Here is a 24,599-nt window from a genome sequence, read left to right on the forward strand (position 1 = left end):
CATTTATTATTTAAGCTGTAAAGTTGTTTAAATCATAATTTTTGAAGTCTTATTAGGGTTTTGAGGTTTGTTGACATTACATCGTCATGGGAACGAAGTTGTAAAATTGGCTATAACTTTATCACAGGATCATCATGGCAACACACATTGTTTATGTCTTCTATTTATACTTACTGAGTATTTTTATGGACTGGCCACATTCACTTCCATTGTAAATGCCTCAATGTAACTCAGGTTATATACATGTACTATCACAGAATATATATTTATTTGTTTATTTCAAGAAAAATTAGTAATATGTACATACAAATAACTACTATATCAAGTTGATTTGATGTGTGACGATGAATTATCAGTATTCCACATGCATGTACACATTCATATTATACATGCTGTTTCTTCCTCAAGGTGGTGCTGTTGTTTTAGTGATTGACTTGCTATTTGATGAAGAAACAACATGGAAGTAAACTATAGCAAGTGTAACACATGAACAGTATGATTTGGCTATTGACATGTGGGTGTACTACTGAAATTATGTTCCATTTAGACTGAAAAAGTGCCTGAGAAAATACATATGTGTAGCTTATTTGTTATGTGTAGGTCAATATGTGTTTTAACAGCCAATTGCATCTCATGAAATTTCACTGTGGAAGTAATGAATCCATTTCTATATTTGCTGCATCATCTCCTTGATATATAAGAAATAAAACATAAAAATATATCAGAAATATAGTTTTCTATTATTTTTTAATTGTCTTGAATTTTTTAATAAATTGTACAGTACACTATCTGGCCATTTTGTTGATCCATTTGTGAAAGATATACATGCCGGGTCGCAAAAGACCTGAGTATATTTGGTGAAACACCTGTGCAGTTAAGGGTTAAGGATCTATATGGGGTCCAATTTGATTTCATGTTGACTTCTAGACCTGAATACTGCTACAACATAAAATCAACATGATTTGACACTGGCCATTCAATAGTTTATTTAATCTTTTATTTGATTGGCAGTTTCCAGATAGCATGAATAAACGTACCCAGACAAGTTGGGTATAAAAACAATAGAATTGTGTGCGTGCGTGCGTGCCTGCGTATGTGTGTGTGTGTGTGTGTGTGTGTGGGGGGTATGTATGTTTATTTTACACCTGCATTGGCAATGAGAAGATTTATTTGTATAGTGTTCCAAAACCAAAGACTTCTTACACATTGGAAACGTATTGCATAATAACACTTTTTCAGTTTTAGGCTACATTTATTTTGTTTAATAAGACAGTTATTAGATTGTCATTGTTCTCTTATGTGTGTTGATTTTGTCAAAGATACAGACTTTAGCAGTTCTAAATATTCTTTCTCAGTTTTCATAAACAATAACCCTACTCTGTATGGTTTTATTTTCATAGTAAAGCTAATCAAATCCTATTTGTTTAACTGTAGTTTCCACTCACTTAGACAGCTGTCTTCTTGTCAGATTTTCTTAAGGTTTCATCAATATGTTTATATCTCAGGGAGAGGTTTAGTTAGGGAAAACCCCATCATTCAAAACAGGTGCCACACACATCTGTTGCTCTCTCTCATGGCCATAACACTGAAGGGTTTGAGTTTCCCTCGGGGCTTATCGTCAGTTGTTGCACTAATCCCAGAAGAGTAGCGACCAGCCTCTTCCAACAGAGGGCGCTATCAGCTTGGTTTAATGTAGAATGGGAACTGCAATGGCAGGGGTTGTTTTCTGGTTGTGGTATCTAGAGTCTTGTTGCTCAAATATTTGAGGTTGAAAATGAATAACCTACCATTTAGTTTATTCACGTGGAATGTAGCTGTCCCAAATGAGAAGGGTTAGGAAGAGAAATGGGAAACTATTATTGTAATGTGTGTCAAGCGCAAAAAAATAGCTAGGTTTCAGTTAGAATTTTGCTTCGCATCTTTGTCATTTTACCTTAAGTGTAAAGCATATCAAAGCATTTCTCTTTGGTTATTATAAACAGTATTTGGGAATAGCATCAGTTGTGTGATGTTCTTACAAAGCTTAGCTGTTGGAAGCTTAGTAGTTGACAAGGTGACATTACCACATAAACTGATAATGCCCTTTTTTTATATACATTGTGGCAGATCGTTGTATTTGTGTACGAATAACTTTATTAGTTAGGTTTAAATATGGATCATGATGTAGCCAATGCAACATTGAGGGCACATGATTGTCAGTTAATGCATCTGTTCATTCATGGCCTGTGTAGTTATACTCAAGTGATTCAAATTATGTTTTTCGGAGAATACAGCTGCGTTTCCCGGAACCTGACATCAAGGTTAGTCATATAGGGGCGGTGCCAAGGGAGGGGTCGGGGCGGACTTACTTCGAGTAAGAGGCGTGGCCTAGTGGCTCAGGGTATTCCCTTCTCCTCTTCACCCATAACAAACATTCGTTGTAACAGCAAAGGTCTGATTTTGACAACATGGGATTAATTATGAAATAGTACAACGTAAACAGTTACAAGGGACAGTCGTTAAGTAGTGGTCTACGTTATGGGAATACAGTCGCACACTCTGGGTGTCAAACCGATGGCCCTGGACGAGCTGTTTGACGCGAGCACATGGAGAATTAAAAACATTCGGGATGGAGTGAAGATGGAAATCGCGGCCGGAGATGGATGTCCGGTGGTCTTAAATAGTTTTACACATTTGGACCCCGACCTGCCTATTCTGGAGGTAATAAACAGCACGCACACACACACACACACACACACACACACACACACACACACACACACATGTTGCTGCGGCTATCCTGATGAGGACTCTCCATTGACATAATGATTTTTATAATGTACAAACTATAGATTATATCCCCTAACCCTACCCCTCACAAAAAACTTTCTGCATTTTTACATTTTCAATAAAACATTGTTTAGTATGTTATTTAAGTGATTTGAATTACAAACCACATTTATAGCATAATACCCTTGTAATTACCAGTTTGTAACCTAGAAAATTTACTCGTAAACCACTTAAACCTGCCCACATACACACACACACACACACACACACACACACATTAAAGATTTTGAAGTTTCTTTTAGCTATATATTTTTTCACTTGTTTTGACTATAAAAAATTTGCCACTACATTAAGACAAAATATACATGTTAAAAATACATTCTCTGAAAAACCTAAATATCTTATGCAGTGTTATTTCTAAAACAAGATCAGTCAAATTGATCCTCTTTTAATTTTTATTTTTTTTTTTGTGATATTTTTACAGGTAGATATTTTTTTTGCCCTGATATCAAAGGTCTTACTAGAAAAAAGAAATTATGATCTACGTGAATTTTCTAGATAAATAATATATGATCGTGTCTGATAGCATGTGCATGTAAAATGGCTAGAAATAGCAGTTTAGTTTAGCGTAAAGCTGACAAATTACACAAGGTTTATTTCTATTTCTTCTGCTCCAAACTTCAAACTTACTCTCTGTCTGCTCGTATGAATGTAACACAGAAAGTGTTTCATCGCTGTTCAAATACACTTTGGATCTCATCATTTATATGTATAAATGTCTTCCATCTGAAAGCACTAAATATTAAATGAAACAAATTACAATAAAATGCAAATTAATCTGTTCAGTAATCAAATACTTTTTGAATGTAACTGTATTCTAAATACCAATGATTTAAATGGTAACTGTAGTGGAATACAGTTACTTATATTTTGTATTTTAAATACTTATTCCCGTTACATGTATTCCGTTACTCCCCAACCCTGTATATACGTACATACACTTTTGTCCTTTTTGTCAGAAAAAAAAATGCCATTGCATTTATGTTGCTGAGCATGCATTGCTCTGTGTTTTCATAAACAAATTTGAAACCAGTCTTTTCAGTGAGGTACATTGTGTCTCTCTGTAAAAACAAAAATGTCAGCTTCAAGTAAACAATTTCTAATGATGATCTGCTACCTCAGTGGCCACAGTGTGGCTTGTTTCAAATGACATTTGCCTATGTCTTACTGTGGCATATCTCTTATATAACACATATCAAAGCATTACATGTTTCCTTGAAATATTGTATTATTGATCACCCATTTGTTACTTCTCAAACTGTACAGCACAAAATGTTTTCTTGGTTGTTTTGAAGGAGAATCAATTACTTTATCACCATGGCAGTCACACATTTTACAGCCGCTGAATTATGTTAAACATGTGAGATCTGTCCATGGTATTTGAACAACATGTCCCCATTTTATCTTGGCTTGCATTTCAATGCCATTAGCACATTGTTGTGAAATTGTGACTCAAAAAGCTGTTAACACCAAAACTTGTTTATGTCTTTTTACAGTCTGGTCACACACAAAAAGAAGGTTCCAGTATGTCGTCCGCTACCAACCTTCACTGGGCTAAATCTAATCTGCTCTCATTACAAAATTATTGCTGGATAAATTCCCCCTCCAACCATTACAGCGCTATCACAGTTAAAGCTTTGGCTCTTAAAGTTGAAGTTAAAGTTTTGGAGGTTCTTTGTGGGTGCATTTGCCACAGCTTGTGGGATAAGTGCTGTTTGTTACTACTTACCTCTTCCCTTTAAAGCTGATGTTAGTCATTTCTATGCCACTAGCGTCACCAAACGGAATTGCAAAAACTTTTTTCAAACAGGTTCTCAGAAAACTCCCCCTTGTCTTCCATTGGTCGACAAACAGATAGTTCCGCCCAAGACTGGACTGGGAAGAGAAATCGGCCCGGGATTTTACATGGCAACTGGCCCAAAGGTTGTTATCGCGGTGCCGTTTTGTGGTCCGTTCTGCATAACTCGGCGGCTCATTTTAGCATATCGCGGCCCATTGGTCACATTTCGAGGCCGAACTACCAGCCTGCTCAGTTCTCCCGATGGCCAGTTCGCCCCTGAACGACCCCAAAGTGTGTAGGATTCACACAAAAAAATTACGCAGATCTGGCAGTGGCGCAAACACGGCCACAAAATAGCTGCTGAACGCAACTTGAATCATCTCTTGAATCATCTCTTTAACATGCCGAAAGCCTGGATAGATGCCAGGTTATAATGCTCTTTTCTATCATTTGATAATTATTAGATGAATTACTGTTTATTTGATCGATAGTAATTTACAAAATAATAATTATAATAATTTTACCGGCTCCTTTCATCTGCCAGTAATAGAGCGATGAAAATTGCACCTGGCAATTTTTGTCATTGAAGCGCAATCTGTAATTAGCCTAATTTACATAGAAAGGAGGTGTGTTTGAATGGATAGCAATGACAATGACTTGCGCTTTGCGGTTTCAGAGCTGATTGTGCCTACTTGAAGATTGTGGCTAGCTAGTTAATAAGACTGGTTTTTGCACGGAATTACCTACAAATTGCTCACTTAGAGCTGTCCCTGCATACTGGGGTAAGAAAAAGTATTTGATCATTAAAAAAATGGCAAACTTCAACAAGAAAATCATCCTTTGTCCATTAACATGTACTGTAAATTGCTGGCTTGTCAAATTCCAAGTAATGGCTACTGGCTATGGCTACCATAGGGTTCCTGCTATTTTTACTAGCAGGAACCCTAATTTGGTACTATTTAGAACCATTTTTCTTAAGATTGTACTAATATGTAACCTTTCGGGACAGTTAAGGTACACAAATGTTCCGATAAACATACAAAGGGTACAGTGGGTGTACCTTTTAGTGTACTGTTGTACCCCTAAAGGTACAATTTTTGCAAATGTTTTCTGACAGAGTATAAAGACAAAAAATGGTTCTTGATTAGTTCTATGGACCAAAGAAGAACCATTGCAGAACCTTTATTTATAAGAGTGATATCTCGGCCTACCTCTGTCTTTCATTGCATGTCTTGTAAAAAAAAAAAGGGGGCACCACAGGCAATTTCAGTCCTGCAGATGGCCTGGCCAGGGCTCAAAGTTGGTTATATCAGCCCTGCAGATGTAAAAGTATCCTCTTATAATGGCTCATTAAGAGCACAGTACAGAGATCAGCTAATCCTCTAAAGCAACAGCTGTAAACTCTCTGTCCCATAAAGCATTCTGAAGATCCTGAGTAAGAGCACTTTTATGCCAGTGATAAACACTGCGATAGCACTTAGTTTTCAGTCTGTTTGAAGTGCTCCAGATTTTATGGGACTATTAATCTACCAAATACTGTTGGCCTCCTTTAAATAAGAATAAATTATACCATGATATTTCACAACACAAAAGCAACATTTTAAATGAGTTGTGATAGATGAGTTACATTTTGAACGTTTACAAACAATAGATGAAAGAATTCAGGACTTGAACTGTTGTTACTGGGGCATCAATAACAAAAAATGTTTGTTAAAATTGTTGACACATTCTGCATGCTTCTTAAAGAGGCCGGTCAGATTAAACTTGGAAGGTCATAATGAGACAAGCAAACTGAGCTTTGTTTAATGGGGAGACAAGACAGGGGTTACATTGATGTGCAGAGAAGCTTATGTCATGGAGGATCTCATGAATAGTGCAAGAGAGGGAGGAATCGTGGGATAGGGATAAAGAGAAAACATGGAATTGAGAAGTCAGGAAAGGGGAAAGGGGCTGGATGAAGAGGCAGATGAAGAGGATAGGGATAAATAGACGAGTAGTTGATGTAATTAAGATGTTGTATAAGGTATAATATCCCAAATCTGATTATGTCACTGTTGAATCAGGCTTGTTGACATAATTTTATAATGTGACAGCAAATAGCATCATGGTTAGTATAGAACATGCCAGAATTCCACTTTCGAGTTTTTTTTTAACCTCATAAAAAAACTTTAACCTTAAAAATGGCAGCTACTGTATATACCTGATGTTTGGAAAGAAAACAAACAACCTGTCTCGTACCATATGCATAAGGGATTTGCAGACATGATCTGCTTACTGTATTTCACCATATATTCTGTTTATCTACATACCCTCTGGAGCAGTCACAGTCAGTTCTGAGCTGCACTCAGGAAGAGTCAGGGAAAAATCTTTTTTTAAGGCTGATTTGGAAGAATTCCTCCCTTAGTTCTGCTAATCTCATTCTGGAGAGCCAGAACAGATTTCAAGAGAACCTTGAAACTGAAAAAAAATTTAATAAAAAAAAAAACAACGACATCATTCACATCTATTGCAAAAGTTTGAACAATAGTAATAAACATAAATAAAAACTTGTGTTTTTCCCCCCAAACATTTGGTAAACGTTGCTGTTCCTTTGATTTTGAATTTTGAATGCGTACATTACAATAAATACGTATGTTGAGGTCAGAATTTAATTTAATCACATAGTTAAAATCATATCTGGACCTCTACTACTCGTGGAAATTATGTGACTGGCATTTTTGGAAAAAATATTATGTAATTCCTTACATGTATCACGTCAGTTCCGAGGTGAAATATATACACTGTTTAGCGCTTAAAGCGAATTACATTGTCTCCCAAACAGATGATGTTTTAAGGTTTAAATCAAGATTGATCTGTAGAGTTTTAAATCAACAAAACTTAACATAATCTAAACCTTAAACTTACACCTAAACCTAACCGATAGTGTCATAAAAAGCAAAAGTGACATGAAAAACTCAATTGCTGCTGAAGCTACGATGTTATTTTGTGGTGCTTCTATGACACTTTTGGCTCATGTGTCGACACACGTGCTCTATTGGACTCCTACCCCGGTCCTTTGAATCGCAAATGCAATTCTTTGTCAGTTGAACTGCCATGCAATTTGATAGTGTTTAAACAAGCTTGTAAATGTTGTTGGTTTTGTAATGTAAAATGTATCTTCATTTCCCTGGGAAACTGCCGCAATACACACAGCGAGGCACGTTAAAATAATTTCAAAAAAATTTAGGTATTGTACCGTGATACTGTGAGACCAGGTAGAAAACTCCTAGCATATTAAATTCTGATTGTGATGTTCCTTGCGTTCCATCTCAATATATGAATACAATAAGTCTTGTTAAAAGTGAAAAGCAGTCACTGCAGAGGTTGGAAAATTTTAGAATAACATGGATATGGCGAGCGATCACCTTTTTACCTTTCCCTGTTTTTTTACGCTGAGGATGTTTTGCAGCAGTGAATCTGGCCATCACTGTCATTTAAATTGAATGTGCTTTGACTCAGTGTGCTGACAAACCTACCGAGCACTGCCAAAATACACATACTTTAGCACAGCTCTGAATATCCCATCTCTTTCTGGGTTAATATCTCTTACAGAAGAGAGCACATATGAAACGTAACCCTAACCCTAATTTTGCTCCTGGGTATTACTGACAGAAAAGAGATTTGGACATAGCTTACAGTGGCATAGGCATTGATATGCCTTAAGATGTTTATAAATATTTTATTACAAGCTAAATGGAGTTATTTTTATTCCCTGAGAAACATTGTCAAGGCAATAGAATGCAAACACGTGCACAGGTATCTCAGAAATGTTATGACACATTATCAAAATATGTATGAATGGATTTTTGACGTTGGACTTGATTGATCAACAGGAGGACACCTAGCCTAGAGTGAAAATAGATTTATCACCACTGGTGTAAATTCCTTTCAGCTGACATCATCTGTTTTCTTTTTCGTTAAATACATCTGTGTTAGTTCAAACTGAAATGAAAATTCTGTCAACATTTACCCTCATGTTGCTCCAAACCTGTATGACTTTCTTTCTTCTGTGGAGGACAAAAGGAAGTACTAGGCACTGACAGCCTCAGTCACATTCACTTTCATTGAATGGATAAAAGATGCAAAGAAAGTGAATGGTGACTGAGGCTAACATTCTGCCTAACATGCATATATAGGTTTGAAACGACCTGAGGGTGTATAAACAATGGCAGAATTGTAATGTTTTAATGTTTGATGTCAAAGTCTATTGTTAACTCAATTAATCTTGTTTTACCAAATGTTTGAAAATGTAAATGTACATCAGAGAAGGGCTTGTCATCTCACATTTTTGACACCTCCCTTATTTTAACAGAAGGAATTCTCTATTGTTTGTGTGTTATAAAAGTTGTTTGTGAAGGATGCATCTGTGTAGAAAGGCGTTACAGTGTATTCCTCATCACTCTTTGTCTTATGCAGGAAACTCTCTGGCTTTAGTGGGTTTGAGGCAGTCAGGGTGTATGAAGCAGAGTTTGTGGATTGTTTATTGTATTCTGTCATAATCTGGGCTTTTTGGGTGATTTAATGATTACACTATTTTAAGCAAATGTATTCAGACAAAAGCAAGCCAGTGATTAGTGATAAACAATATGAATTTACCATATAAATAGGTTGTCTTTTAGTAAAAATGTCCAATTATCCTTAAAGGAACCCCAAAATGAAAATTCTCTCATTGTTTACTCACACTCATGCCATTCTGAATGTGTATGTCTTTCTTTCTTCTGAAGAACACAAAGCGAATATTATTAGAAGAAAATCTCAGCTTTGTAGGACCTTACATGTAAATGGTGACCAGAAATTTGAATCTCCAAAAATCAAACAAGTCAGCATAAAACTAATTTCCAGTAGTTAATCCATGTCTTCATAAGTGATATGTGTGTGTGTGTGTATATATATATATATATATATATATATATATATATATATATATATATATATATATATAATATGTGTTGGTTAGAAACAGATAAGTATTTATGTCCTTTTTAATATAAATCTCCACCTTTGATCGGCACCAGTCATTAGTTGGCGATATACAAGAAGAATGTAAAAGTGGAGATTTATAGTAAGTAAAAAAAAAAAAAACGTAAATATTTATCTGTTTCTCATCCACATCTACCATATCACTTCTGAATATATAGATTTAACCACTGGTGGCATATGGATTTATTTTATACTGCCTTTATGTGACTTTTGGAGATTCAAAGATCTGGTCACCATATACTTGCATTGTTTGGACCTACACAGCTGAGATATTCTTCTAAAAATCTTCATTTGTGTTCAGCAGAAGAAATTCAAACACATCTGGGATGGCATGAGGGTAAGAAATTTACAAGAGAATTTTCATTTTTGGGTGAAATATACCTTTAAGGATGTTCAGAATTGTTTCTGGAAAACCAGACAAAATACAGATTTAGAAAATTATTTTTGTCATGCTCTAGAAGTCTGTAGTTGTGAGGTGGATTTTCCCTAATATATTCAGGCTGAGTGTTGGTGCTTTCTGTTTTGAAATGTCAGATGTCAGACACTGTCCCTTTACAGTCTTACTTTATGTCAGGCCTGTTTCTCCAGGCCTCTTTGGCTTAGCCTTTCAATGCCCACTGATTTCAACCTGAGTCAAAGGGGGTTCCCATTGTGGATTTTGTTGTGATGCAGATTTTTGTTTTGTTTTCTATTGTTTTTTTTTGTGTGTTTTTTTGTTGTTGTTGTGTAGAATAAAGGTCTTATTCCCTATGTCTTGTTGTACATTTAAGAAGTTCATGCACTTCCAAAATAGCACAGCAACGATATTTGAGAAACAGAGTTATGCGGCATGTAGTGAATATGTGTTTTTGTTACCATGGCTACTTCTGGACAGAGTCCAGGTTGGGTTATCTATTTAGGCAGTCTATGGAGAAAGCCTTTTTAATGAGCATGCATTGACTCACACCCTCACAAACATAAAATACACTCTCACATTATTGGCTCTCTGCCTGAGGCCAAGCTCACACTTCCAACAGTTCCCTGGGAGTTCCCTTTACATTCCATTGTGACGTCAGATGCAGTAATTGAGTTCCTGTTTACCATTCTATACTAAATTGTCTTACTAAATTATACTGTCGTTTTCTAACTTCAGTATATATTATAAGTATAGTATATGTTTTTTTAATCTTTATATGTATTGGTCAGAGAGAGACCAATGCTACAATAACTTTGGTAACTGAAATCTTTTTATTTTCTGTGATGCTGCATCCACACAGATAGTTGTCAGTATAAAATTCACTGGTAAAACATTAACAAAAAATACCTAGTCCACATTCAAGATATGGAATTACATATTGGGGTGGGTTAACTGTGTGACAGTGGCTGATAAAGAGCCCCTTTCTGGTCTCTTGTGCTTAGAGTTAAGGCAATGTGTGGATTAGTAAGGAAGTGAGCAGCAATAATCCCTGGCTCACCTTTAAAGCCCATTTTGTACCAGAATTGCACGACCTTGCAAATTCACCAAACAATACAGCACTTATTTGAATAATAATCAGCAATCTTGGGCTGGATTCACAAAACATTTTTACTTTCCTCCCATTTTCTAAACTTGTATTCACAAAAAGACATCTTAAGGGGCCGTTAACACAAATGCATTTTTGCCATGCAGGTTCAGTTGTTTTTCTACCTGCGCCAAAAGGACGTCTATGACCATTGTGCCATGTCTTGCCATTTTTCCAGCATTTCATAAAGGAGTGTCGCTGTGTCTAGTTAAAAAAAAACTTTTACTTTTAAAACGTGTCTGGATACACATGTCTTCTGTTCTATTTGTTGAGTCTAGCTTTTTTCTTTTCTTTTTTTTTTTAGCGAAAAACGTGTTCGGTCTGAACGGCCCCTTAACAATATTCTTCATGAAATTCACTTAGGAACATTCTTACACACTATTTTTCTATATATCCTAGGAACTTTCTTCATGTTTGTCTTAAGATGATTTTCATGAATCTGGCTATTATATATGGAATCACAGTTGTAGAGATTAGGTTAATATAGGAAGTGCTACGTAAGAATGAAAGGTAGAATATACCTCAAATTACATCTGGTTTCTGGACATATATTGGAACATACAGTATATGACAACTAATGTGTAATCAAAGGAAAAGTCTAATCAGAATATAAGGACCCGCACACTCATTATTTCTTTCTATCTGTAGAGCTCAGTTCAGGAGATTGGAGAGGAGGTAGAGGAGGGAGCCATCTACACCATCACACTCCGGAAGGTGCAGCTTCACCAGACGGCGAGTAAGGGTCAGCGATGGCTGGGCGTGGAGACCGATTCTGCCCTCAGTTTGTTTGAGACATGCAAGGGTCGGACCATTAAGGCTGGCACACTGGAGAAACTTGTGGAATACATGGTGTCAGCGTTCAAAGGCAAGGACTATACATATGTGACTATTTTCCTCTGCACCTACCGAGCTTTTGCCACCACCAAACAAGTTCTGGACCTGCTTCTCAACAGGTATACAGACCATCAATCCTATGTGGTTTTGGGAATATTAAATCACATTTGAAACGTTATCTAAAATGTGTTCTTATGAATGTAAGGTATGCCAAACTGCAGCCAGCAGCAGCCTCTGAAGGACCAAAGCTCTCCTCAGAGGACTATTCAGAGCTGAAAAAGTGAGTATTGATTTATGTTGTTCAGCTGATCCCTTTGAGCACAATTAATTTAGCCTTTGTTAAAAGTTGACAGCTCTTGTCTATTTTTTTGTTATGTGCACTGTAGCACTGTCTCATCTATTCTGGGTGCATGGTTGGATCAGTATTCTGAGGATTTCTGGTGTCCTCCAGCCAATGGATGCCTTCAGAGCCTCATATCCTACCTGCAGCTCAACTTTTCTGGATCAGACCTGGAGAGACGAGCACATAAACTGCTGGAGCATTTCCAGCACAGGCAGCATTCAGAGGTTGAGCTTGAAGGTACAATTTAACAGATGATCGTTTGAAGTAAACTACTGAATTTCATATTAGCTAACTAACATTGCTGTCTTTCGCAACCTGACTCATTCTTTGCAGGCGATCTGTATACTTGCCCTTTTGCTGCACCAGAGGTGAGCAGCTTGGATGATGAATTCTCCCCCTCACACTTCATGTCCTTCAGTCCTGCTCTGGTTGCTGAGCAGCTAACAATCATGGATGCGGTAAGACAGGAGCACATTTTCAATCTATATTAATGGTACGAGTCTTAAAGGGTTAGTTCAACCAAAAATCTCACCCTCATGCTATGTCAGTTGTGTATGTCTTTCTTTCGTCTGCTGAACACAAAGATTTTTAGAAGGTTTTCTCAGCTCTGTAGAAAATTCATTGATGAGCATTGTAAGGAGCTACAGAGCTGAAATATTCTTTTAAAAAACTTAATTGAACACATCTGGAATGGCATGAGGGTGAGTAAATGATGAGAGAATTTTCATTTTTGGTTGAACTATACCTTTAAGTAATCTAGTGGTTGAGAATCGAGATAGAACTGATATGTAGAATTGCAAAAATAAACACTACTTTCAGACAGATCCCAGAAATTTAGCTTCGACTTCCATTGTTTGTGTTGCATTGTCAGCTGATCGGGATGCTCGAAAAACAGAGGAATACACTCTTCGGTAATATCCGACATGTGTATCCATATCAACCGACAAATGACACTTATTATAGTTGACTGATACAAGAAAATATTTCATAAGATTTTGGTCACATGAGAGAAGGAAACCAGAGAGAATGACTTAATTCTGGAAATACCTTAGTGTGAATATAAATGAAACCAAGTTATCCTGCAAAACAATGACAAATTCTCAACAATAGGAGGCTCAAATTATATTAAACTGGTGCCTGTAATCAGACTGCAGTCATTGTTTTTCATAGGAGCTGTTTAAGAGAGTTGTTCCCTACCATTGTTTGGGCGGTATATGGTCCCAGCGGGATAAAAAGGGCAAAGAGCACCTGGCGCCCACCATCCGAGCCACCGTTACCCAGTTCAACAGTGTGACCAACTGTGTGATTGCCACCTGCTTGGACAGCAGGTCTCTCAGACCCTTTCAAAGAGCAAAGCGCATTGAACACTGGATAGAAGTGGCCAGGGTGAGGCACCACTCTTACTCTAATTTGTTTTCAGTGGATCTAGTATTACTTTATCAAGCAGCAGTCAACACTACAAATGTTTTTGTTTCCCATTTAATAAATGTGTTTGTATCTCTTGATATCAGAAATGTCGTATCCTGAAGAGCTTCTCCTCCCTTAAAGCCATCCTGTCCGCCCTGCAGAGCAATGCCCTCCATAGACTGAGAAGGACCTGGGATGAGGTGTCCAGGTAAGAGTCTGACTGGGATTTTTATCTGCAATAAGCCTGAGGTAGAGATAAAAGTAAAGCATTCTTTGTGCATTTAGAAAAGGTTGAGATTTGTGTCAAGAATTGTATGCAGTTAAATGTGAGTTAAATACAGTGTTTGGAATGAAACAAGACCATTTCACACTTCTTATAGGGAAAGCTATCGCACTTTCCAAGAGCTGTCTGAAATCTTCTCAGATGACAATAATTACTCCCTCAGCAGAGAGCTTCTCATTAAGGTGAGTAAAAAAGGGCAAGCATGTGTGTGTGTGTGTGTGTGTGTGTTTGTGCGTGCGTGCGTGTGTGTGTACATGTTTGGCTATACTTGTGAGGACATTTTCAGCTGTCCCCACTAGTTAAAATGGACCATAAATCGGCCAAATCATGTTTTGCTTTAAATCCATTAATTACATTTATTATATTAATGACTTGTATGAGGGTTATGTCAGGGTAGAGTATAGAAAATATTAAGACCTCTATAAAAACCATTGACTCTTCTTCAGATTGCTATATTCACCAATATAGTGAAACAAACGTGTGTGCGCGCACGTATGCACATGCGCCTGCGCTTTTGCCATGCTAATCTCACTGCATTAAGCTGCATCATTTTAAACTTCCCTGCATTTTTTTAATTTTCAAAACTGTACTGTAAGCCACCAACATTTGTTGTCAGTATGTGTTGCTGGGGTAAGACAGGATGTGGTTATATCACATGGTCATCCACAGGAAAGCTTAGTGACTTAACATCTTTTTGAGTGCCTGTAAAACCATGTTTCTATAGCAGCTGCTGGGTAAACAAAAGAAAAAACCTTATTCAATTGCACAATATCTGCAGCCTGCTGGCTCAGCGCTGGTCTTTCTATGGCCTGCTGACTTGTGTTGAGTGCAGCGACAAATGCTTTCATTGCCCTTTTCGCTGGTTGGCATGCTTCTGCTACTTTTGATAGGCATCTTAAAAAGAATCCATTAGTATTGAAAGCATTATGCAACATTGAATAGAGTGAAACAGCTCTGTGGTACCCAATTAAAGCAATAACCCAAGTGAGGCTGTGTATTACTGTGATTTTACCACCTGAAATGGATTGTAAGCACAACATGAAGTGCAGTATAATATGGTGTCAACAGCAATATAATAAACTAGATAGGTAAAGTTTGTCAAGAATAACTTGTCGAGAAGTTTAAACTAGTTTTAACTTAAAAAGTTTTAAGTTTGATGGCTATACAGACATTACATTAGACATTACTTGGTAGATATTCAGACAGACTCTCACAGTTTGTCAGATGGAGAGAGAGAGAGAGAAAGAACGAGAAAGAGAAAGGGGTCGCACACCGGATGCGTTTGGTGGAGGAAATGGCACGTTCTAAAATACGAAACTGTTTTCAGTGAAGGTACGCACACCACCGCCACTGCTCAGCGTCTGTCAACGGTGCCCAGCTACAACTCTTGAGGCTGCTCAAATTTCTGCCATGCCACAGAGTGCAACTCGCTTATTTTCCATTAAATTCAACCCAAATCATTATCAAAGAACATATATTGTTTACTCTAGCGTTGTTCATTCTTGAAGGGAAAACCTTGGTAACTTTTGTGTGTACTGTCTGCCACTGAACCCAATCAATGTGCCCTGAGTTTGATATCTGTACTGTGTCCTAGCCGAGAGAGCAACTTAAAGCAGATCAAAGGCCTTTTGTGGATTTGTTTACGTTTAAATTTTTTCAAGTTGGAATTTGAATTAACGAGCATTCTGTTGGCCCATTTGAACATTCCGACAATATAATTCCATTGGATTTTTCAGATATGAATTGTCTATTGTGTAAAAAATGTTTGTCCAATCAGTTAGAAATAACATAGCACACTATTCCAGAACAGTCTGAAGGTATGTGCCAAGTTTGGCAGATGTAGCTTGAAACCTTTCTGAAGAGATAGTGTTAGAAATTTTGGTCTCTATTTAGGGATTTTGAAAGAAACAAAACCCCTAAATAAAGTTTGTAGAATAACAGTATGTTGTTTTTTTAATCCAAAATAAAGATGTCATAGACATCTAAAGACACCAATATTCAATAAATAAATACAGTTTTAATAATCTTAATAACCATAAACATTCCATATAGTCAATTTGCCTCTTTTGGCTTTTTACAGTTTCCAAGCATTGCAGCAACTTTGTGCATTAACCACAAGTGTGCGTTTATTTGGCTTATCCAATCTGTCGGAAGTCTGAACGATCTATTTTATAAATCAACGTTTCATTTTCATTTATAAGGGGTTGAATGAGAAGTTCAAGGTGCAGCTGCATATGATACTATTTGGTTACTTAAAGTGACTCATATAGATTTTTTGTTGTGGCAACCTGATTGATGTGTCATGCCACATAAATGTGACTCAGAAATGGCTAAAAATAGGTTCATTTGTTTTGATGTTATCTAGATATCTGCACCATGGAAACTATGTTCTTATAGAACCTATCTTGTAAAAAAGCTGAATTTCATAGAAAGAACCCACAGTTCATTCAATCTTTTTCCATTTCCTTTCCATTGCTTGTGCAGGGCATGTATGGAATGTGTGCTGGAGTGGAGAAATAGTTTAGTAACACCCCATTAGTGCAAATAGAGGGAATCCCAGGGATGAGGTCATACACCTTGTGTATGGTCAGATAACAGCCCCCCTTAGTACCAAAAGGCTTCCCTAGGGTGTTGGCCAGCACTATCTCTAAGCACCATTTTGTCAAAGTCTGCTTTCCATTTTGCATCATGGTGTGTCATGATGTTGCAAACTTACGATTCCACTTTGACAGCCATATCTGCACTTACATTATGCTGCAAATGTAATACATCAATATAAGATGTTTATTTTACATTTCCCCCTTTTTTTAATCCAACTAACACGTTTATTTGTGATATCTCCACAGGAGGGTACCTCTAAATCCGCAATTGTTGAAATTAACCATAAAGGAGCTCAGAGAAGACACCAGCAGCAGAGAGACATGGTATGTACAGGAATAATAGTCAGTAAACTTCATAATAGGTTAACATAACATTTATTAAGCAACAGCTCCCTCTTGTGGTAAAAAATTATATATGAACTGTAACTTTATTTATGGTGTGTCTTACATCTTCACCCTGCTGTTTAGGGTGTCGTGCAAGGAACTATTCCATACCTTGGCACATTCCTCACTGACCTAGTTATGTTGGATACTGCTATGAAAGATCATCTTGAGGTGAGTTGTACTGAGATCAGAAGCAGAAATGGACCTGAGCAATATTCTTTCTATAAGAATATACATTTTTGAGTTTTAATTTAGTCATGTTTTTTATTGATCAGGTTGGGCTTATCAACTTTGAGAAGAGAAGGAAGGTGAGTCCTTGTGCACAGAAATTATAACATTCTAAAGGCTGGACAATATGTAGAGAAAATAATTTAGGAAAAGTGTTGCACAATAACAAATAACAAAACAATGCCTACATATGTTATTTAAAAGAAAATGTTATACATTTAAATATTGAAATATTTTGAAATAGTTTTTTCTGTTGTTTTAGGAGTTTGAAGTGATTGCTCAGATCAAGTTACTGCAGCTGACCTGCAATTATTACAACTTCACCAGAAATCAGTGCTTCACTGATTGGTTCAAGAGAGTGGAGAAACTTACAGACACTGAGAGGTGAGAGAGAGAGAGAGAGAGAGAGGAAGAAAGAAATAAGAAAATAGAAAGAAATGCAATATCAATGATTTGTTTGCCTTTTCAGCTACTCTCTCTCCTGTGACATCGAGCCTCCATCTGAGTCAGTGGGCAAGAAGAACATCAAACGCATGAGCGAGGAGTTGGGTTACAACAGCATAGGGACTTTTCACTCAAAATCCTTTGAGCAGGCACGGTTAAGCCAGTTCAAAGACAGCTTCAAAGATGGAGCGGATTCTGTCAGCATTACCTCAGCTGGATCCAGCTGCTCAGATGCAGAGGAGATGAGCCTCAGTCTACTGAACTCCCCAGAATCAGGGAATCAGAGAGTAAGACCATTGTTGATTTGTTAGATCTCAGTGTATGCAGATTTAGTTCAGGCCGTGGCAGATAGATTTCTGTTTTCTGAGAGTTAAAGGAATAGTTCCCTCCAAAGAAAAAATACTATTATAATTTATTTATTCACCCTCCGAAAAAACTTGTTTCTAATGCGCAACACGTGTTGATTCAAACCTATTGCGTGCCTTCGGAAATATGATGCACAAGCCGCATGGACTACTTTGGTAATTTTGGTGCTTTTTTAAGCTTTGAAGTGAGTCACTCTCAACTGCCATTGTATTCAATAGACAGATTAGGATTTTTCTTTTTGTGTTCCACATAAGAAAGAAAGTCATACAAGTTTGGAATGACTTGAAGAGTCATTTATGGCAGAATTCTTATTTCTGAGGGAACTATTCCTTTAAAGGAATATTCCAAGTTATGCCCAGTCGACAGCATTTGTGGCATCATTTTAATTACCACAAAAAACTATTTTGACTTGCCCCTCCTCTTCTTTATAAAAAGCAAAAATCAAGGTTTCAGTGAGGCACCTCAATGGAAGTAATTTGGGGCCAATATTTTAATGTTAAAATACTCACTGTTTCAAAAGTATAGCCACAAGACATGAACAATATACATGTAAACATGATTTTAGTGTGATGATATCACTTACTGACCTTTTCTGTGTAAAGTTATAACCAATTTTAAACTTTCGACAATGTACTGTCAACAAATCCTAAAACCCTAAAATTACAATTTATACAACTTTAAAGAGTTAATAATACATGAGTTTTAACAGAAAAATGAATGTAAGTGCTTTATAAAATTATAAGCTTCACATTTCTGCTTTTAAACCCTCCAAAAATTGTCACCATTCACTTCCATTGTAAGTGTCTCACTGTAACCTTGATTTGTTCTTTTTTTTTAAGAAAACGAGGGGCGAGTCTAAACACATTTTTGTGGTAATCAACATTATGCCATAAATGCTGTCGATTGAGCTTAAAGGGTTAATTAACCAAAAAAAATTAAATTCTCTCATTAATTACTGACCCTAATGCCATCCAAGATGTATGTGACTTCTTGGATGAATCGCTGAACACAATCGAACATTTTTAGAAGAATATTTCAGCTTTGTAGATCTTCACAATGTAAGTGAATGGGTGCCAATATATTGAAGCTCCAAAATCCACATAAGTGCAACATAAAAGCACTGAACTCTGGTGGTTATATCCATGTCTTCAGAAGCGATATGATAGGTATGGATGAGAAACCGCTTTTTTTTCTATAAATTCTCCTCCGTGCCCAGTCAATTCCCACTTCACTTTCACATTCTTCTTCTGTTTTTAGTGATTCACATTCTTTTTGCATATTGCAATGGACAGGGAGGAGAATTTATTACAGAAAATGTTTCTCTGTTTCTCAACCACACTTATCAAATCATGTTTAAAGACATGGATTTAACCACTGGATTCATATGGATTACTTTTATGCTGCCTTTATGTCCTTTTTGGAGATTCAAAATGTTGGCACCCATTCACTTACATTGTGAGGACCTACAGAGCTGAATATTCTGCGGAAGAAAGAAAGTCAAACACATCTGGGATGCCTGGATGGTGAGTCAACCACTTTTGGATGAACTACCCCTTTAACTTGTACTGAACCTGGAATATTCCATAAAGGTTTTTTCACACCAAGAATGAAATGAAAAGGTCAAACGAATCTCAGATGAAAGGTCTGTTTGCATTAACGGCAAAACAAAAAAGCACTCTGATAATTCACATGCTTTAATGTAAGAAACGACTCATTTGATTATACAGATTTCACTTGCTTAAAACAAAATACATCACATCTGATGATACAAGGTCCATAGGAATGCATTGCTTCGATTCAAAGTAATGTTCACAGTTAACATTTCCTTTAGAAATTTGCAGTTGTGTTTGGCCTGCTATCAGCAGACTTATACCCCACCCTAAACGCCTAAACATTTTGCATTTGTTTGTTGTCTCAAAAATATACACAGTGTCTAAATAGACTGTATTAACCTGTACTAAAACATTTTACAGACATTCACACCAACTTTGAAGCATTTTGTATCAACCTCAGATGCAGGGGAGCTTACGTCTGATTCCTCCTCCAAGGTATTTGCACTTTCAGAGCATATTTTGTCATTTGGACTGTATTATTATTCTTGATTCCAATGAGCTTTAAACTCAAATCATTTTGTTTTATTTTCCAGCTCTGGGAGTCATCCAGCCCTTCATCTTTGGAGGCCTCTAGAACAGGATTGGGACTTGAATCTGGCTCCAGCAGCTCTGCCTCCTCTTCTTCCTCCTCGTCTTTAGTCTCCACCTCCACTGGGCAGGCCTTCCACTTTCACAAGCGCTCTGTCTCTGGTGTCTCTGACTACTCCTCTCTTTCCCTGCCCCTGTACAACCAGCAGGTGAACGACTGCTGCATCATCAGAGTCAGCCTTGATGTGGACAACGGCAACATGTACAAAAGCATCCTGGTGAGTGACAGACAAATGGACAGGCATATGTGGTGTGACAGGCTTGCAGTAAGTTGAGAAATGTACTTTGTATATTTAATCTTGATATACAAATCACCATGAATTTCAGGTGACTAGCCAGGACAAAACACCTGGTGTCATTAGGAAAGCCATGGCCAAGCACAACCTGGACAATGAGAAGTCAGAAGACTATGAACTATTCCAGAGAGTCTCAAAACATAAAGGTAAGGAGCCTCAATATGTAAAGGAATATTCCAGATTTAATTAAAGTTCAGCTCAGTCTACACATTTTCTGGTATAGTGTTGAATACCACAAAAAAATTGGACTTGTCCAGCCTTTTCTTCAAAAAAGGCACAAATTTAGGTTACGTCAGGCAATTACAATGAAAGTGAATGGGGCCAATTTTTGGAGGGCAGAAATGTGAAGCTTATAATTTTATAAAAGCATTTACATCAATTCTTAGGTTAAAACTTGCATATTTTTTGAGCTGTAAAGTTAAATCTATGTTCTTCTGGTTGTTTTAGAGTTTTAGGGTTTACAGTATTGTGTTGTCATAGCAACAAAATTTTAAAATCAGATGTAACTTGACACAGAAATGTGTGATTTTATCACAATTACATTGTTAACATGCATATTTTTTACGTCTTGTGGCTATACTTTTGAAACAGTGAGTATTTTAATGTTTACAGATTTGCCCCATTCACTTCCATTTTTATTTAAATTTTTTAAGAATTTGTAATTTTTTTTGGTAATCAACATTATGCCACAAATACTGCCAACTGAGCTTAATTTATATTGAACTCAGAATATTCATTTAAAGTCCTTGTAAAATGGTTTGCTGAGCAGCTTTCTGCAAATACTGTGTAGATGTATTTCCTGTTGAGGTGGGACATACTGTAGGGCTCATCTGTTATTTATTAGCCAATAGCATTTAGCCTTTATTGATGAGTCATCAATATTTTTGGTCCATTTTCCAGGAAGAGTCTGTCCATTTTAAATGAGTGTATATATGCTAAAATGTAAGTCAACTTTTAGTTGTACACTAGCATAGATGGCCTCAAGCTAACAGACATGGACTAAAAGCCACAACAATTTAATTTTGATTTCATTTGATGAAGTCAAATCAATTGACAAATGAAGGATATTGACATTTAAAATCTGGATTTTTGTTCCATTTCACCCCACAGAACTCAGAATCCCAGATAATGGAAATGTTTTCTACGCCATGAACTCATCTGCCAAATACGACTTCTTGCTGAGGCAGTGCGGTGCTCCCAAAACCTGCCACTCCAAGACCTCTCCTAGCCTAACTTTACCCCGCGTGAAGCAGAAAGGGTTCAAAATACCCAAAGGCTTCTTTTGAACGCTCTTTATCAAGTTGAACTTGCCTGGAGCTCTTTGCATTTGGGAGATTATCAAGAGTCACTTTATTAGTCCCTCTGCAGTATTATCTGGGTCTTTTAGCCAATGGATTATTGATTGTTGCATTGAAATAGCTGCTTGTTTCCTACAGAAAGCTATGCTTGTGTTTTCAGTCCCTATGGACTATGCGACAGACACAAGACCACTGTGGTTCTTACAAGGTTTGCCTTAAGACTGCACATAAGAGCCACACTGTGTGTGATAAATATTTTCCTTACCAAATGCAGTTATTCATGCATGAGCACACTAAATGAAAACATTTGAAGCACTTTAGAATGGTCCTTTACTTAAAGCAAGAGATTTGTGGGAAGCAGTTTGGACAAATGAGGCATCATTTCCTCATCAGTTTTGCTCTTTTTTTTATTCCAAACAGGGACTTTCATTTGATTCATCTTGAAACAGGCTCTCTGTTTTGACTCAAAATCTTATCAGTCTCTCAGATTCTAGGGCAGCTTTTGCTATAGCAACAATATTACATGTACAGTGCGAATTGTGTAAAGTGTATAGTCTTTCGTTTGTTTTTTGGTCTTTTATATGGCTGTTTTGACTGTTGTCAGTGCTGATGCCAATTTAGCTTTTCAATGCTGCCTGTTTCCTGGAGACGACACTGATTACTGCCTGAAACTAACCTCTCAGGCTACAATCAGTTCACTCAAGACTGTAGGTATTACTTTTGACTGCTAAGTGACTTCTGGTTTCCTTCATTGAGTCACAAACTCACATTTGAGCATGAGATGACAGGTCTGAAGCCTAGGATTTAGAAGATTATATATGGTTATTACATAGCCATAAATAACAACACTACTAACGCTTATTAATTAATGCAAACGCAGTGATGGAGGCAGTCTTGACCACCAAGTCGATGCCAAAGCCTTTATTATCTCTTTTTGCAGTTGGTTTCTCTGCGTTTCATGATGTGCTTGGCCTCCGTTATAGAATGCTGTAAATCTACAGGCTTTCTATTTTTTGTACCAAACACTGTGAAATTGGCTTCACCCTGCTAAGCCTTTTGCATTGTGAACTAAACCCACAAGTGCTTTCTGACCAAATGGTCTTAGTATGATGTGCTGAAATATTGAGGGGATGTTGTTCCCACCAGTAGAGATTTTCAGCTGTGTTTACTCAGACGTGTATGTTGGTTTGCACGTGTGTGTTTGTATGTCTGTGTGTGTTTGTGCTTTAATTTGAAATATGATAGGATTTATATCTTAAAAGTTGTAAGAAATACACCACATATGTGTTGGTGCTTTTCTGCTACTATGCCAACTATATAACTGAACTGGAACAAAAAATACATTTTGCTTAGTTTACGATGTAAAAACAAAATGAACTGCATGGAGAAAATATGTCACTAGTGATTCACTGTTAAATGACTCCTAAAGAATATCACTTTGGCAGTCATGCTTTCTGGAAACTACAAAAATGAAGTGAAATGTTACTGCCTGCAGCCTGTATTCGATGTATGCCATACACAGACTTCAATTCATATTTTGTTTTGTCTCCTTTTTTTATGGCTGAATCTAACTCTGAATGTTAATGTCTATGTTTGAATGTTAAGGTCCAATTTGTGGTATTGCCCCATGTTTATTTATTTATATGTTTATAATTGTTTTATTTATAATTGTTTTACTGTTGTAAAAATACATTAAAATGCACCTTTGTATGTACAAAAAAGCACTACATTTTAAAAAACTTACAAATAAATGTGGGGATGCACAGTATTTGATGTTTCTTTGTTTTTGATTTAATCTAAACAAGCCACATTGTACGTATTTCAGAGACTTAAAGAAGATGTGTAACTATTCGCTACTGACAATCAACCATGATTCATTGAATTAATTAATTGTTACTGAAACTAAGGAAGTAGTATTTGCTGGTCATGTGAGCCTGATATGGCAGCTCCCATGAGGGGACCCTCTACATGTAGATTTACACAGCTTTTTTAATGTTACCGATATGACTTGAGTCTTCATGTGAGTGTTCATGATTTATACATATATTGCACAATTTGTATTTATTTCTTAAGGTGTACAACTCTTATAAAGAGGGTAAAAAAAAGAGTACACCTTTATCGTTATTTTGTTGTAATGAATCTTTAGACTAAAATTTAAAATAGGTGACAACCTTTGTTTTCCGGTAATGATAGATGTCAGAAACAAAATTAAATAAAACTTGACCCAGAGTTCGGCACTTTCCCTGGTTTTTAATAAAGCACGATAGCGCTAATTCTACTGGGGTCTTCTTGTTATACTTTTAAATATTTCAGATGGGAACAGCACCAAGAACCATATATACAGCTCTGGAAAAAATAAAGAGACCACTGCAAAATTATCGGTTTCTCTGGATTTATTATTTATAGGTATGTGTTTGAATAGAATGAACATTTTATTTTTGTCTTATAAAGTACTGACAACATTTCTCCCAAATTCCAAATACAAATATTGTAATTTATAGCATTTATTTGCAGAAACTGACAACTGGTCAAAATAACAAGAAAGATGTAGTGTTTTCAGACCTCGAATAATGCAAAGAAAACAACTTCATGTTCATTTTAACTTAGGAAGAGTTTAGAAATCAATATTTGGTGGAATTACCCTGACTTTCAATCACAGCTTTCATGCTCTCCACCAGTCTTTCACATTGCTGTTGGGTGACTTTATGCCACACCTGGCACAAAACTTCAAGCAGCTCGGCTTTGT

At 36.7% G+C, this 24,599-nt stretch overlaps 1 protein-coding gene across 3 annotated transcripts in view; it reads left to right on the forward strand.

Annotated features, from left to right (window-relative positions):
• The window catches only part of LOC127630856 (ral guanine nucleotide dissociation stimulator-like), a 32,263-nt gene extending 8,648 nt beyond the window's left edge, over positions 1 to 23,615 (forward strand). For 2 of the 3 annotated variants that reach the window (XM_052108692.1, XM_052108690.1), the window contains exons 2-17: positions 11,818 to 12,122; positions 12,209 to 12,283; positions 12,390 to 12,583; positions 12,680 to 12,804; positions 13,517 to 13,732; positions 13,858 to 13,961; positions 14,134 to 14,218; positions 16,883 to 16,960; positions 17,105 to 17,191; positions 17,296 to 17,328; positions 17,511 to 17,632; positions 17,718 to 17,979; positions 20,032 to 20,106; positions 20,205 to 20,477; positions 20,587 to 20,701; positions 21,666 to 23,615. In XM_052108692.1, the coding sequence (XP_051964652.1) occupies positions 11,818 to 12,122; positions 12,209 to 12,283; positions 12,390 to 12,583; positions 12,680 to 12,804; positions 13,517 to 13,732; positions 13,858 to 13,961; positions 14,134 to 14,218; positions 16,883 to 16,960; positions 17,105 to 17,191; positions 17,296 to 17,328; positions 17,511 to 17,632; positions 17,718 to 17,979; positions 20,032 to 20,106; positions 20,205 to 20,477; positions 20,587 to 20,701; positions 21,666 to 21,841 (2,325 nt within the window). In that variant the 3' untranslated portion in view covers positions 21,842 to 23,615. Of the gene's footprint in view, positions 1 to 1,372; positions 2,701 to 11,817; positions 12,123 to 12,208; positions 12,284 to 12,389; positions 12,584 to 12,679; positions 12,805 to 13,516; positions 13,733 to 13,857; positions 13,962 to 14,133; positions 14,219 to 16,882; positions 16,961 to 17,104; positions 17,192 to 17,295; positions 17,329 to 17,510; positions 17,633 to 17,717; positions 17,980 to 20,031; positions 20,107 to 20,204; positions 20,478 to 20,586; positions 20,702 to 21,665 lie in introns of those variants that run through there. The other variant, XM_052108689.1, reaches the window with a different exon arrangement.
• The last annotated feature ends 984 nt before the right edge of the window (positions 23,616 to 24,599 follow it).

The sequence above is a fragment of the Xyrauchen texanus genome, chromosome 37 (genome assembly GCF_025860055.1).
Source record: "Xyrauchen texanus isolate HMW12.3.18 chromosome 37, RBS_HiC_50CHRs, whole genome shotgun sequence".
NCBI classification, from domain to species: Eukaryota; Metazoa; Chordata; class Actinopteri; order Cypriniformes; family Catostomidae; genus Xyrauchen; species Xyrauchen texanus.